Here is a 16054-nt window from a genome sequence, read left to right on the forward strand (position 1 = left end):
TGGTCCTTTGTGTGGGAAAGAACTTCTTTAAAAATTCTCTCTGCATATCTTGCCAAGTTCTTATTGATCTAGGTCGCAAGGAGTTTAGCCATGTTTTGGCCTTATCCTTTAGAGAGAAAGGGAACAATGTCAACTTGAGGACATCCTCGGTGACGTTTGGCACTCTAAATGTAATGCTCAATTCTTCAAAATCCTTTAAATGAAGATACGGACTTTCAGACTCTAACCTATGAAACTTGGGCAGCAATTGGATTACCCCTGATTTGATGTCAAAATGTCCTACATTATCAGAAAGAATTATGCATGAAGGCTGACTAGTCCTAGCCGGTTGTAGGTATTGTCTTAGAGTCATAACATGGGGTTCTCGTTCTTGATTGTGGTGACTCCCCGCATCTTCATTTAAATCAGCCATCTCACAAGGTGTGAGATACTGTGAAGGAATTTCAGGGATGTGTCCTAGGGATGATCTAAAGTTGTACGACTTAATTGACCGGTGTCGTCCCTATTTCACTTTAGCATGCAAAATATTTTCCTCTCTTTTTTTTTATTTTTTTAATATAAGTGCTACCTAAAGATATCTAAAAGGACAACCTAATACAGAAAAACAAAAATCTATTCACAATCAAGCATGCATCAAAACATGACACCTTAATTTCTAATGTTTTTCTTAAATTTCTAGACAGCTCCTAACTGGTTTGAAGAGGACACCTAAGCCTCCAATCCGGTCTAGTAACCTAGTCGACCAGGTAAGCTCCCAGGTAAGTGGAGGGGTCACGATGCGTTTAGCAAGGGTCCCACTTAAAACCCACTTTTCTCGAATAGAGACTGTCTCCCTTAAAGGGACAAAGCTTGCCTAGACATCGACTGGGCCATAGAGCAAAATTGGTGCAGCTTTCGGTGGTCTTCGTCCTATTGAGCTCGAATGTCCTTATGGGCCCACGTCTAGTTGATTTTAGTTAAGCTTAGGATATTTATGCACTGGGGTGATTTTTGGGCTAAGGACGAGTGATGAAATCCCGACCTTATCTTTTTTAATGGGTTCAGCCCTTAGAATATTTTATGATGATGCCTTATACTATATGCAACAATCAAGAGTTTTTTTTTAATGTTTTATGACATGACATTAAATTTCATTGAATAGTTGATCAAGCAAATTATTTATTTCCCTTTTTTTATTAGTTTAAATTTGAAATTTGAATTCTGAAATTTGAAATTTAAAATTTGAAATTTTGAGTTCTTCCCTCTTTTTTTTTTATTTTGAATGATCACCCTTTGATCTTTTCTTAAAGTTTTTTTTTTATCAATTTTCAATTAGCAACAAGGGTTAATGAGATATGATAACAATAAAATTCTGAATCTAAAAAAATTTAAACACAGAAAATTCAAAACAGAAAGCAGCAAGATTTCATATTAATCTAATGGTCTTAAAAGTCTCAGAATAGCAATCAGACCGTTCCGATTATTGATAAATGTGTCTTGCACCAGAAGACCAAATTTGAGTCCAATCAGACGGTGAATTTCTCTGATATCAGAGTTTGATGCAGACTGTGCAGGGAATAAAAAACAGTAGTAAAGATTTAATAAATTTTTTTTTGAAAGAAAAAGACTAACTACTAAGGTACTAATTAAATCTAAAATTATACTAATACCTACGCCGTTCCTCGGCAACGGCGCCAAAAACTTGGTGCACTCGCAAAGCTGTTCTCCCAAGTGCAGGAGAATCGCACAAGTAGTATAACTCGGAAGTCCGAGGTCGATTCCTCAGGGAACGATCTATGGGTTATTAGCTTAATTTCAGATTAATTGATTCAATAAACTTGTGGATTAAGATGATGGTTTGCAAATAGAAAATAAACCAGTAAATAGAGAATCGAAGTTTGGATAGATTAAGATGGTGTAGGGATCCAGAATCTCCTTTAATAATATCAAGTTCATGCGATAAATTCTATGATTCTTTTGTTTTCTTTTAAAAATTATAAGCAGATAAAATTTAATTATGAAGTATGTTCTTGATTACATGAATTCTCTTTTTCAGCATTCAACGTGCCTTAGAACGTCAATGATGAATCAAATAATTGAGAAAGACATGTATCAATAAGCATAAATCATAAAAGAATTTTCAACATATAAGAATCATAACATAATCAAAAGATAGATCGTATAAAGCAAAGGATTAGAATTTACATCATGAACTCGGTACACCAAAGGATCTTCTTTCACCCATCACCTATGACTTTAGCTCATCATCTTCCTCTCTCTTTCTCACTCTTTTTTTTTAATAACAGAAACAGGGCCCTGTTTCTCTCTTCTTCCTTTTTTTTATTTCAATCGCAGAGGCCTCCACTATTCTTCCTCCCGACTCCTCTCTTCTTCCTCCCCTGTTTGTGTGTGAATCCACTTTTCAGCCGAGAGAGGAGCTTCTTATAATCGAGCTCTAGGGCCAGCAATGTTCCCTGATTTCTTGCGGTGGAGATCAACGGATGGATGCTATGTTGGGTTGTGGAGCCTGATCCATTCCCTTTTTCAAGACCCCTATGTGCACTATGGTGGTGGAGGATCAAGGGAAGACAAGCCAGAAAGAGTTCAAGAAGATTCAGAGTTGAATCAGCAAAGAAAGAAACCCTCAGCAAGGTCCGGAGTCGGCTCCAGCAGACTTGGAGTCGACTCTGGCACGCAGGCAGACTTGGCACAGTCTTGGAGTCGACTCCAGATCCATAGGAGTCGACTCCCCAGTGTTGGAGTCGATTCGAGAACTCCAGGAGTCGACTCCCACAGGCAGACAGAGAGGCATTTTTTGTGGACTGTTTTCGAGTCGACTCGCAGACTTGCGGGAGTCGACTCGAGCACGATTTTCACGCGAGGCTGAGTTATGAACCGGGTCCAAGCCAAGGTTTTTTGAGCCCTAATCAAAGTAAGAGATTGGGAGGTATATATAGACTTCTTGTGGGACACGAGAGCTGTGTGGCAACCTTGAGAAATCCTAGAACTCATCAACGAGAAGTTTCCAAAAGGAGATCCTTTGTGTGCATCAGGAAGACGACGCGTTGCTCGTCTTGAGAGAGATTGTTTTGCTGTAAGAAAGAGAGTTTGTTCTCTTCTCTTGAATCTCTGTAACTTTCTTTGATTATATAGTGAAGTATTGATCTGTGCGGCTGTGGACGTAGGAGCAAGGGACTCCGAACCACATAAACTTGGGTGTCTTGTGCGTTTTGCTATTGTTTTTGTCATGTTCTTCTTTCTCCTACTATTTCTTATATTCCGCAATCGTAGGGTTAATCCCTAACAACTGGTATCAGAGCCATCTGGTTCAAAGGAAAAAGTGGGAGCAATGGCGGCTGAAGAAGGCAAGGTCAAGATTGACAGATTTGACGGCAAAGACTTTGGTTTCTGGAAGATGCAGATCGAAGATTATTTATATCAGAAGAAACTTCATCTACCTCTTGAAGGTATGAAACCGATAGATATGTCACAGGCCGACTGGGATTTAATGGATCGTCAGGCTTTGGGAGTTGTTCGCTTGACATTGGCTCGAAACGTTGCGTTCAACGTTTTGGAAGAGAAGACAACAGCAGGTTTGCTGAAAGTACTGTCGAATATGTATGAAAAACCCTCGGCCTCCAACAAGGTGTACCTGATGCGCCGTTTATTCAATCTGAAGATGAGTGAAGGTTCCTCTGTTACTGATCACATCAATGAGTTCAATCTGATTACGAGCCAGTTGAGTTCGGTGGAAATCAGTTTTGAGGATGAAGTTCGTGCCCTAATTCTTCTATCCTCCTTGCCAGAAAGTTGGGGTGCAACGGTGACAGCTGTAAGCAGCTCCTGCGGCTCAAACAAACTGAAGTTTGAGGAGGTCCGAAATCTGATACTCAGTGAAGATATCAGAAGGAGGGAGTCTGGTGTGAAATCTGGTTCGATTCTGAACACATCTGAAGGCAGAGGAAGAACTGTGCAACGCAGTGAAAACCGTGGCAGATCAAAGTCTAAGAGGAGGAGCAAGTCTAGATCGAAAGGTGATGGCTGCTGGCATTGTGGCAAGATAGGCCACACGAGGAAGAATTGTTGGCTCAGAAAGAAGAATCCAAGCAAGGGGCAGAACGAGGTGTCCGTGAATGCAACCACAGATGAAGCCAATGATGCTTTGATTCTTAGCGTGGACAGTCCTATGGAATTGTGGATACTAGACTCTGGAGCTTCGTTTCATTCTACCTCACGGAAGGAGTGTATGCTAAATTACACTGCAGGAGACTTCGGAAAGGTTTATCTCGTTGATGATGAGCCTTTAGATATTGTGGGGAAAGGTGAAGTTCATATCAGGATGCCGAATCAGTTAGTATGGAAACTGAAGAATGTGAGGCATATCCCAGGCTTGAAGAGAAACTTGATTTCTGTTGGGCAGCTTGACAGCGAAGGGTATGTTACTACCTTCGTAGGTGGTTCATGGAAAATTACCAAAGGTGCTATGGTGATAGCACGTGGGAACAAGTTGGGGACTCTCTACATGACCAATGACACCAAGGATACGGTGGCATTAACAGAAACAGGTGCAGATAGTTGTCTTTGGCATCGCAGACTCGGACATATGAGTGAGAAAGGTATGAAGATGATGGTGAAGAAGAACAAGCTAGCAGATCTGAAAACTGTTGATGTAGGTCTCTGTGAAGACTGCATATTTGGGAAGCAGAAAAAGGTTAGTTTCTCAAAGGGTGGAAGAACACCGAAGACAGAAAAGCTAGAGCTTGTACACACAGATGTGTGGGGGCCTTCACCGGTTGCATCTCTTGGAGGCTCACACTATTATGTCACGTTCATTGACGACTCTACCAGAAAGGTTTGGATTTATTTCATGAAGCACAAATCAGAGGTATTTGTCACCTTTAAGAAGTGGAAAAGTCTGGTGGAGAATGAATCTGGTGCAAAGATAAAACGACTAAGGTCTGATAATGGCGGTGAGTATGACAGCAGTGAGTTCAAGGAATTCTGCGCAGTGAATGGAATCCGAATGGAGAAGACAATACCGAGCACACCGCAGCAAAATGGGGTGGCTGAGCGAATGAACAGAACCCTGAACGAGAGAGCCAATAGTATGAGGATCCATGCTGGTTTGCCCAAGATGTTTTGGGCTGAGGCAGTCAACACCGCAGCGTATCTAATAAACAGAGGCCCGTCGGTTTCCCTAGATTGCAAATTGCCTGAAGAAGAGTGGACAGAAAAAATAGTAAATTTGTCACACTTGAGGGTCTTTGGGTGTGTCTCCTTTGTGCACATCAATGCAGAGAAAAGGGACAAGCTAGATGCAAAGTCCAGAAAATGTTTCTTCATTGGATACGGTACAGATGATTTTGGTTACAAGTTCTGGGATGCGCAGAACCAGAAGGTCATCAGAAGCAAGGATGTGATATTCAATGAGCGAGTTCTCTATAAGGACAAGAATACTTCAGATCTTGAGAATGTAGGGGAGCAAAGCAAGGAAAAACAGCAAGTTGAGTTGCAAGAGATTACAGAAGAAGACGTTGCCAAAAGAGTTCAGAGAAATCATGAAAATTCAGAAACTGTTGCGGCACAACCTCAACCAAGTATACCGCAGCTGAGAAGATCTACAAGAATCTCCAGACAACCGGATAGATATTCATCCTCTTTACATTATCTGCTATTGACAGATGAAGGTGAACCCGAGTGTTATGAAGAAGCCATGGAAAGCAAAGATTCGGTGAAGTGGGAGTTAGCCATGAAGGACGAGATGAAGTCCATGGATAGAAATCAAACTTGGGAGCTCAGTTCACTACCAGAAGGCAAGAAGGCTTTACAGAACAAGTGGGTCTACAAAGTTAAAGAGGAACATGATAGCAGCAAGAGGTACAAAGCAAGGTTGGTTGTGAAAGGCTTCCAACAGAAGGAAGGTATCGACTACACTGAGATTTTCTCTCCGGTAGTCAAATATTCAACAATCAGAGTGATTCTGAGTATTGTGGCAGCAGAAAATCTGTATTTGGAGCAATTGGATGTTACAACTGCATTTCTCCATGGAGAGATTGATGAAGACATCTACATGCAGCAACCTATCGGCTTTGCAGTCCCTAGCAAGGAGAACCTTGTATGCAAACTGAAGAGAAGTTTGTATGGTTTGAAACAGGCCCCGAGGTTGTGGTACAAAAAGTTCGATGGATTCATGATCAACAATGGTTTTGTAAGATGTCAAGAAGATCATTGCTGTTATCTTAAGGTACTTGATGGCAGTTTTATCATCTTACTTTTGTATGTTGACGACATGTTGATAGCCGGACCTAACCTACAAGAGATTGAAAGATGGAAGAAAGAGCTATCAAGGAAGTTTGCAATGAAAGACATGGGTGCAGCAAAACAGATGCTTGGGCTGAGGATTGAAAGGGATAAGGTGGCTGGAACACTGAAGCTTTCTCAAGCTAACTACATTGATAAAGTGCTGAATAGATTCAATATGACAGATGCAGATCCTGTGAAGACACCTTTGGCAAGCCACTTCAAACTTTCAAAAGAGCAATCACCCAAGGATGATGAGGAGCTGAAGAAGATGTCAAGAGTACCATATGCTTCAGCTGTAGGCAGCTTGATGTATGCTATGATATGCACGAGACCCGACATTGCACATGCAGTGGGAGCTGTGAGCAGATACATGGCCAATCCGGGTAGACAACATTGGGAGGCTGTCAAGTGGATCCTAAGATATTTGAAAGGCACCAGAAATGTAGGTTTGTGTTATAGAAAAGGCAGTCAAATACTACAAGGTTTTGTGGATGCAGACCTGGGAGGTGATACTGACACTAGAAGAAGCACCACAGTGTATGTTTATACCATAGGCGGAACAGCAGTGAGCTGGTTCTCACAGCTGCAAAAGATCGTTGCTCTTTCGACAACAGAGGCAGAATATGTTGCCATTACAGAAGCCAGCAAGGAGATGATTTGGCTGCAGAACCTTCTGAAAGAGCTGGGCAGAGAACAGAACTGTAGTGTACTATTCTGCGACAGTCAGAGTGCTATTCACTTAGCCAAGAACCCAATGTTTCATACGAGAACGAAGTACATACAACTGAGGTATCACTTCATCAGGAAGTTGCTAGAAGATGGCAGTTTGTTACTTGAGAAGATTCAAGGAGCAAAGAATTCAGCTGATATATTGACTAAGACAGTCACTACAGAGAAATTGAGGCTATGCATGGCCTCAATTGGCCTCCAAAGCTAGTTGAATGGAGGTGCCGCACAGAGAATACAGATCAAGATATGGAAGTTTGTTTATTTTTCAGATAGATGCACGATTGGATGTATCAGTCTCCAAGTGGGAGAGTTGTTGGGTTGTGGAGCCTGATCCATTCCCTTTTCCAAGACCCCTATGTGCACTATGGTGGTGGAGGATCAAGGGAAGACAAGCCAGAAAGAGTTCAAGAAGATTCAGAGTTGAATCAGCAAAGAAAGAAACCCTCAGCAAGGTCCGGAGTCGGCTCCAGCAGACTTGGAGTCGACTCTGGCACGCAGGCAGACTTGGCACAGTCTTGGAGTCGACTCCAGATCCATAGGAGTCGACTCCCCAGTGTTGGAGTCGACTCGAGAACTCCAGGAGTCGACTCCCACAGGCAGACAGAGAGGCATTTTCTGTGGACTGTTTTCGAGTCGACTCGCAGACTTGCGGGAGTCGACTCGAGCACGATTTTCACGCGAGGCTGAGTTATGAACCGGGTCCAAGCCAAGATTTTTTGAGCCCTAATCAAAGTAAGAGATTGGGAGGTATATATAGACTTCTTGTGGGACACGAGAGGTGTGTGGCAACCTTGAGAAACCCTAGAACTCATCAACGAGAAGTTTCCAAAAGGAGATCCTTTGTGTGCATCAGGAAGACGACGCGTTGCTCGTCTTGAGAGAGATTGTTTTGCTGTAAGAAAGAGAGTTTGTTCTCTTCTCTTGAATCTCTGTAACTTTCTTTGATTATATAGTGAAGTATTGATCTGTGCGGCTGTGGACGTAGGAGTAAGGGACTCCGAACCACATAAACTTGGGTGTCTTGTGCGTTTTGCTATTGTTTTTGCCGTGTTCTTCTTTCTCCTACTATTTCTTATATTCCGCAATCGTAGGGTTGATCCCTAACATGCTAATCCGAAAGGAAATGAATTCGGATGCATCGTGGATGGCTGGAATTTTGCTGGAAGATCGCGACCGGATGATGCGCTGGTGGGGAGGAAGATTCGGAAGCGCGTGAGAGCTGAAGATGAAGCTTGGACTGCTGGCGCTTGGGATTCGAGTGACTCGCCACAGATGCTGGCTCACGGACGCTCGGGCTCGGGCGGAAGCTGTGGAGGAGCGCGATCTCTTCCGGACGGCCGCTGGGAGGATTCACGGGCATGGGAGCGTTGATCGGGTGCAACGCTGTGGAAGAGGAGAACGCGGACGAGATGGATGCCGGATGAATCGCGAAGGCTGGGATCATGGCAGACGTTGACTGTGGAAGCTTTGAAATGGGGAAAGGAAATGATGCGGGATGCTGGGCGGCTTCACAGGCTCGGGCGGACGCTAGGATATGGGGTTGCACGCTGAAGAACGAAGATGGAGGAAGCTGGGAGGCGCATGAAATGAGCAATTGCGAGAATGGATCACGGAGGCTGATTCGGGGGAAAGAACACAGTACTTTGGGTGCGGGAGAATCGTGCGCGGACGCTAGCTCGCACGTGGAGATGCTTGCGAGATGATGGGCTGCACACGGACGGCTGGGGAGCTCTGTTCATGGGATAATGCAGATCACGGATCCGTTGTGCATTCCATGTGGATGGTCGCCAAGTGTCGCTCTAATATGGTCAAGCTTGGCTGCTGCCCATATTGGAGCTTGATAAATGATGGGTTCGACTAGGCCATGGCGAGATCGAGTGCGCACAGCTTGGGCTATGCATCTTCCTGAACCAAATCTGTATCAAATATGCATTTTATCTCTGATTTATTATAACCTATACGAAACAAAAGTATAATATTAACTCGACGAAATTATCATCATCTGTTAACAATAAGACTAATTTAAGTGGTATGTAGATTGCACTTTTGTGCTCTCATCAGCATGTGTGTACTCGCTATCGGTGAGTTTGAGATTATGACCTGTAATCTATAATATAACAGAAATGTTAATTAAGTACATCCATTTCAGAGAAATATGAATTATTTTTAAATTCCTTCAGTAAAGAAATAAAAAAGAGAAGTATTAACATACAAATTGATTTGACCCACTGTCAGACAATTATGTCTCATTCCAAAAAAAAAAAAAAAAAAGAAAAGTGATATGAAGTAGTCATCAAGCAACTGAATACCAAATTTTTGCATTAAAACCGCTCGTGTTCTTGTTATATTCTGATCCAATAACAAGCATGTTCTAGAGACTAACAAAATGCTACTTGTTAAAACCTCTCGTGTGCATGTGTTTGTATGGCAATATAAATATCTGGCCATGTAATGCTGTTACCACTAATAATATTATTGTTGCTAGTGCTGGTGCTGCTCATGCTACAGAAATTATTTCCTGTACTCTAAAATCCATTTATTGCCAATAAGTTAAGAGATTGATTGCAAATTGTTTATGTTAAAGTGCAGAAGCATCAACAAGTTCCTTCTTGGACTAGACTCTCAATGTTTAGATAAAATTGGAATTACTTCTTTGCTGCAAAACTGCAAATAAGCCTTCAGCTGCATTTCATGGAATTCCTATCAACCACCACGTTGCCTTGCTTGGGGATCGAAAACCAATTCATGAAAGGATGACACTAGGCAAATATACAGTCATACAATGCTCTCAAACTTTCTTGGATCATATTTTGATCCATCAAGCTGACCATATGCAGAATGTTTATGATAACTTTCACATATGTACTACATTTTATATACACATGTACATACATATATGTATGTATAGGTGTGCGATAGAGTGTATTTCAACATCTGACTTAAGATGTCCTCAAGATCCAAAAGTGTTGTAGATGACCAAGTATTCAGCATGAAAAAAGTAGTAGCTCAGCAAGAGAGTAAAGAAGCACCTGCCCAACCATCTTCTTCTGCCGTAGCACCAAAGCAAAACCCTTATATTTTTTATTATTCAAAGATTCCAATGTTTTATAATATAAGAAGCATTGATTTTGCTTAAGGACCAATTCATATAACACTGGAGAGTGGATAATTGGACTGCATCAATATGAACAAATGACAAACTATCCAGGATGCAATTGTCTTACGATACATGGTGCCATAGTGATTTATGAATTATATCAAATATTTTTGCCAAACACTTTTTTTTGGATGAATTTGAAGATTTCTCTTTTTGCTAAACCTGTTTTGACGAGTAAATTAATTAACTTCAAAATTCGAATTCAACAGCATTTTTATAATAAATTTTTTTATTTCTAATATTATTTGGTATGTGGGGGAAGGAAAATTTCAAAACAAGAAGAATAAGACTAGAAGAATGAGTAATCATAAGAATACGCAATAAGAAGTTAGGCAGAGTTTGAAGTTTAACTGGAATCATTATGAACTTTATATTCTCCTTGACTCCTCTATTAGCACATCAATCCATAGATTGATTGCCCTCCATTAAGAGATGGTGCTATAAATGCTTGAAGAGCTCTCTTAATCTGCCAAATATCTTTAAGTAATGCTTGACCATGCAGCTCCTATCATATAAAAATATTATTTTCTTCCAAATTGTTGGACATATAACGTAAAGCACTATTTAAAAGTAAGTTTTCTACCGGTATCATATAAGCATAAAGATTAAAGTCAATCAGATGATAACCGTTTCAACCTGTTTTCATACCGAATCTATTTAGAAGTAGATATGAATTTGATTTTCTGACTGATATCCATGTCCGCATCTACTTTCGTATCATCAAATTTAAATAAATATGAATACAAATATAATGATATCCGAACTATATTTGTTCAATTCTAGTATTATGCTAGCACGGTATTCGTAATTCAACGAGCCATTGAACGAGGGATGTAACTCTGGCAACCCACACAAATCTTAAACTACTCTAAACTTCTTATCATCTACCTGCACAAATCTCAGTGCAACCATTAATTGGTGAAATACTATAAATATTAGATCAATAATTTCCAATGAAAAAGTAAAATTTCCTCTTCGGTGGCGGTCACCGTAGCCCGATCCGTACGTCCCGCTTGACTAAGGTTTCTTTAAAGATTATGGGCAACTCTGTAATTACAGCCAATCGTCTCCGCGTACCCTCTGCTATATATATCAACCGATTAGGAAGCCTATGAGGCTAGGAGTCACCATCTCTCCCATCGCGACGAGGAGAAGAGAGGTTTTTCAGCAAAAAAAAAAAAAAAGGAGGAGAAGACAGGGGGGAGGGAGAGAGGATGCATCAAGAGTCGCGCAGCGAGAAGGGGCTGAAGCTCTTTGGGGTGAGGATTCTGTGCGATGGCGGTGGGGGGAAGGAGGCGGCGGAGGAGGACGTGGAGGAGGTGATTAGGAAGAGCAAGAGCATGGGGAACCTGGTCGCCTGCGGCTCCTATCCGGCCGCCGATAACGGTGCCGGCGACAATGGGTACGTCTCCGACGGCGGCCTTTTCCTGTCCTCCCGGAGAAGGCGCGGGCGGGAGAGGAAGAGAGGTTAGTTGATCCTTCTTTCCTCTTTTCATTTCATATTGTTAATGAATAACTTTTTGAAGAAGGATTGATCGATTATTTCTTGTTTATTTTGGATTCAATGTTGGCCGATGCATGGTTTTTGGTTTGTTTAGTGTTTTTATTACGAATCTCTAGTAAAGATTGGATTTTTATGATTTTCTTGCTGAGATTTGGTGGTTCTGTTGTGAACGATCTGATCTTTTCAATCATACATCAATTAATGGCGGAGTTCAATCCAAAGATAGAAAATTCTTGTTGTCGATGTTATTATATTTCCAAAATTTTATTTGGGTAGGTGGATTTTTTTGTTGACAGGTTATAATCTTTCCAAAAAAAAAATCTCTCTTTTGTGTAAATCTAGTAATGGATCTGAGAACGCTATAATGGTATATACATTCTTTATTAGATTTTCAGCTTAATTTTCAAACCTGTTAAATTTCCTTTTGATATCTTCGGATAGCTCTGAATTTCTTGTTCTTGCAACAATGTATTATTAACACTGGAATCATGCATCAGAGGAATTATCTTTACAAGGTTGGCAATATTCTCAAAGATTTCTCTGCTGTGTTATAATCACAATATTTTCCATATTAATTGGGTAACTCTTGCAGCGTTTTGTAAGTTGAATACTGGAGCTAATAAAGGTGGATTTATTATGTTTGTTGGTATCAATTTGTTTATAAAATCGGCCATTGGATTTTAATCAGCACCAAGTGTGTTGATATTTTTATGTAATTGTCATTGCTTTTCTTATCATAAAGCCTTGTTGCTTTCTTAACTAGATGCTACTTTTGTTTGTGCATCTTAATCTATTTGTTCTGATTATTGTTCATCTTTTTTTTTAACAGAAAGTTTTTGTTTCTAGTATTATTCGTTAATTTTATTTTTTACTCCTCAATCACCGTTGGGCAAACAAGCTCTGTTTTTTTCACTTGCTTCACACAGAGAAGAAAATAGAAGGGATGCACTCGAAACTTCTGCTGCTAGTAGTTTGAAGTGATTTTGGAAAAAATAAAAAAATATTGAATGGGGACGAATGCTGGCATATAAGAAATATAACGGAAGTGTAAATTTTTCCTATCTGCTTGTCATTTTTGACTATGTAAACTTTTCATTTTGCAATTAAATTTTTTGGTTTCTATAGCAATAAAAATCTCAAACTCTAGAAGCCTTAGCAATGTAATATACATATGTTTTAAGGGTGTATGATTAATGCTGCTGGTAATCTACCCAAATATGTTTTTATAACTTGACCCCTTTAATCATTCTTTGGGCATAATGTCAAGTTCTATTAATAGCTATTTTTGCTCAACGAGATCATTTTGCTTTTCCCATTGTTTTCATGCCAAGATTCTCATATTCTCTTTTCATCCTTTGTGTGGATAGTGGGCTGACAAGAAAAGAGATTTCATATTTCTTTTTTCAATTTTATTGATCTCTCATTGACTCTGCTCTTTTTTCTTTTTAGGCATGCCTTGGACAGAAGAAGAACATCGGACATTTCTAGCTGGTCTTAAAATGCTTGGTAAGGGGCATTGGAGGGGAATATCAAGGAATTTTGTGACCACTAGAACTCCAACTCAGGTGGCTAGTCATGCTCAGAAATATTTCCTTAGGCAGAGTAATCCCAATAAAAAGAAGTGCAGGTCCAGCCTTTTTGACGTGGTGATAAGTGATCCAGTAAGTTTCATTCATTCTGATTATTAGTGTTGGCTCCCCAAAAAATATCAAATTTTCAATCATTCTATCAATTGTTCATATTAATTTACTGTGTTTTTCCTCACTTCTTATATTGTGATAATCACTCTATTTGCAGGCTCCTGCACCTGAAACTTCTGCCCCACCATTATCATCAAAAAGACCTTGTGAAGTTACAGAAGAGAGTAATCATCATCTCCAAGACTGTTGTTTGGTAAATTCTGCGTACCCTCTCATGTCCATGCAAATTTTACATGTTTGTGAAAGTAAACATTCACCAATCCCCTGAACTCTTTCCTACAAATTGCATGAACTATTCCTGAGATTCCTTTCTTAAATTTGGCCGAAAATCGGTTATTTTATTTACAGGCAAGAACCCCAGCTTTTATTACCACCCAAGCTGTGTCTGATGGTACAGAGGCCTCCCTAGCCTTGCCTTTGATCAAAGAGGACTCAAGAGAAGCAGCAAGCATTCACAATGTCAACCATATGGTAGGGGAACCAAATAATGATCCTTGGACTTCTTATTTAGGCATTAAATAGCTTTCTATTCTATCATAGAATTCATATACAACCATTGCTGATAAATGGGTTTCAACAGGCTCAAATCTCCGGCAACTCGAAGGACCAGGTTGTCCCGCTTGTATTTCTTGCTCCCCAACCAGACATTTCCTTTGTGCCAACCCAGCTTGACTGCATGTGCCACAGATTTCCTCAGAGTACCATTAAGTTCGTCGATCCAGCTGCACGCACGCTACCCTACTCAGTCTACTGTTGTTCCTGCACTAGAAAACAATGATTTAGAGCTGAGCATTGCACCACCTCAGCTGTATAGCCTAACCAAATTATCTTCACCGAAGGCAGCAGTAGATGGTGTCGTTTAACCTAATATGTTTTAATCGTTTGATTCTCTTAGCTCTTATAGTCACCTGTTTTTTATTCATGCATTTTGATATATCTGTACAAGGCAAGAAAACTTTTTATTTTTCCTATTTTTGATTTAGATCAATAAAATATAAAAAAAGGATAGGTAAGTCTCCCATCTTGGCAATATGTGTTTTATTTGTTGTGCCCGTCCTAGGCAACAGTGACGGTAGCCGACAACTGTTTGTGTGGTTCTTAGATTCTCTAATGTTGGTATGTTGGCTGGTAAAAGTGAGTCTGTGGTCCATGGACGATGGGGGATGATACATATGGTAAAAATAGTGGGAGAAGGGTGATATCAGGAGCTTGTCCTCATATGACCTCATTGCTCAATCAAGGTGTAGTTTCTGCATTCTAGATAAAATAAATTGTCATTCCAATGGAATGTGGACTAGTATTTTTTTTGTGAAAAGTAACATGGTAGGATTGTGAATCTCATGTGTCTATAGTATGGTCATCTTTTTAAAGCAGACTACTTAACAAATTTCCTCTCATCATTGCCTAATGTTTTAAGGTAATGTTTTACTTTGATCTTTATCCTTTTAGTCGATAAGTTTACATGGTGCTCCTACTCCATGGTGATGGTGATTCAACTACTAATACGCGATCTCCTATCACCCATTGGTAGATTCATCGGCTTTACCTAAATCAAGGGCATAGATGTTATGAAAGCCCATAAACAGTGGCATAGTGGCACAAGAGAGGAGCCCCAAACAGGCAGATGAAAAGGTGATCAATCCGGCTGGAGGATCAAGTGATCTGATGTTTATGCTAAATCTGCTCCTTTGAAAATTCTCTTTTCTAGTTTCATGAGAAACCAATCCATCTTTCCATATAAACAAGAAAGCATCTAAACTTGGTATTCCCTGAACAAGAGATCAGCTTTCATGTTGATGAATTCTCTGAATGCAATTAACGAGTTAAAAGGGTGGATCCTGACTCACTGGAATTTAGGAGTCAGTTATATGAAGATACTTACAGATTATCTAGCCTAGAAGTAATCACTGTACATATGCTCCTCCACTATCATATCCAAATGATCGAGAAGGGCTGGCTTTGCTATTCACGATATCCAAACCAAAGATATGTGGAACCAAGGGAACTTCGGCTTTATTATATCTTTCTTAGCAAGAGAAGAATTATGGTGCCTAAATTCCCATTAGTAATGATCCTAAAGGCATATGCTTAAACAGGTTAATAGAGGGAAGCTGATTTATTGTGTATGTTTAGAAGCCAATATTAGCTGATCGACTGGGCTGGAGAAGGCAGAAGAGTGGAAGATGGTGTGCGTTGATCACAGAATTGTTCATAAGAGTTGCCTTTTGTCAGATAGAATCATCTTCTTATTGTTTCTTCAAAGAGGAAAAGATGATTAGTAAAGCTGAATTTTCTACATAGAAAATGAGCCATATCTGCTTAGATCATCTACATTCCCTAGATCTGCTCTCTATTTCTCACTTCTTCAATCCTAGTCTCCTCAATTTCCATCGCACTAGATAATTCATTCCAAAATTCTAAGAGGCATGGAAGCCAGAGCAATGTTGGTTCTTTTGACAACATAACTGGAATTAGTATTCTTCTATAACCAAATTGCTTTCCAACTCTAGGTCTACAATGGTGCAGGTATAATTCTCTAGGGAAGGATTTCTTCACATTAAATACTGATTACACACTTTAAAGTTTCAATATAATAGAAGTTATTAGTTACATATACTTGATACACTCCTAATACAATATTTGGAAATTAAATTACAAATTACATTTTGAAATAATAATGAT

At 40.0% G+C, this 16054-nt stretch overlaps 1 protein-coding gene across 1 annotated transcript; it reads left to right on the plus strand.

Annotated features, from left to right (window-relative positions):
• The first annotated feature begins 11301 nt into the window (after positions 1-11301).
• On the plus strand, positions 11302-14402 carry LOC103720263 (transcription factor MYBS2-like). Its single transcript, XM_008809880.4, has 5 exons — positions 11302-11635; positions 13122-13333; positions 13470-13565; positions 13721-13843; positions 13953-14402. Exons 1-5 carry the CDS (start codon positions 11383-11385, stop codon positions 14148-14150), a joined length of 882 nt encoding a protein of 293 aa, XP_008808102.2. The 5' UTR covers positions 11302-11382; the 3' UTR covers positions 14151-14402.
• Positions 14403-16054: the final 1652 nt, after the last annotated feature.

The sequence above is a fragment of the Phoenix dactylifera genome, unplaced genomic scaffold, assembly GCF_009389715.1.
Source record: "Phoenix dactylifera cultivar Barhee BC4 unplaced genomic scaffold, palm_55x_up_171113_PBpolish2nd_filt_p 000602F, whole genome shotgun sequence".
Lineage (NCBI taxonomy): Eukaryota > Viridiplantae > Streptophyta > Magnoliopsida > Arecales > Arecaceae > Phoenix > Phoenix dactylifera.

Bases quoted from the DNA above. Each gene is read 5' to 3' on its own strand.
- LOC103720263 (XM_008809880.4), top strand. From the start codon at position 11,383: ATGCATCAAGAGTCGCGCAGCGAGAAGGGGCTGAAGCTCTTTGGGGTG. The intron at 11,636-13,121 runs GTTAGTTGATCC...TTTTCTTTTTAG, and splicing joins CGGGCGGGAGAGGAAGAGAG to GCATGCCTTGGACAGAAGAA. The intron at 13,844-13,952 runs GTAGGGGAACCA...GGGTTTCAACAG, and splicing joins TTCACAATGTCAACCATATG to GCTCAAATCTCCGGCAACTC.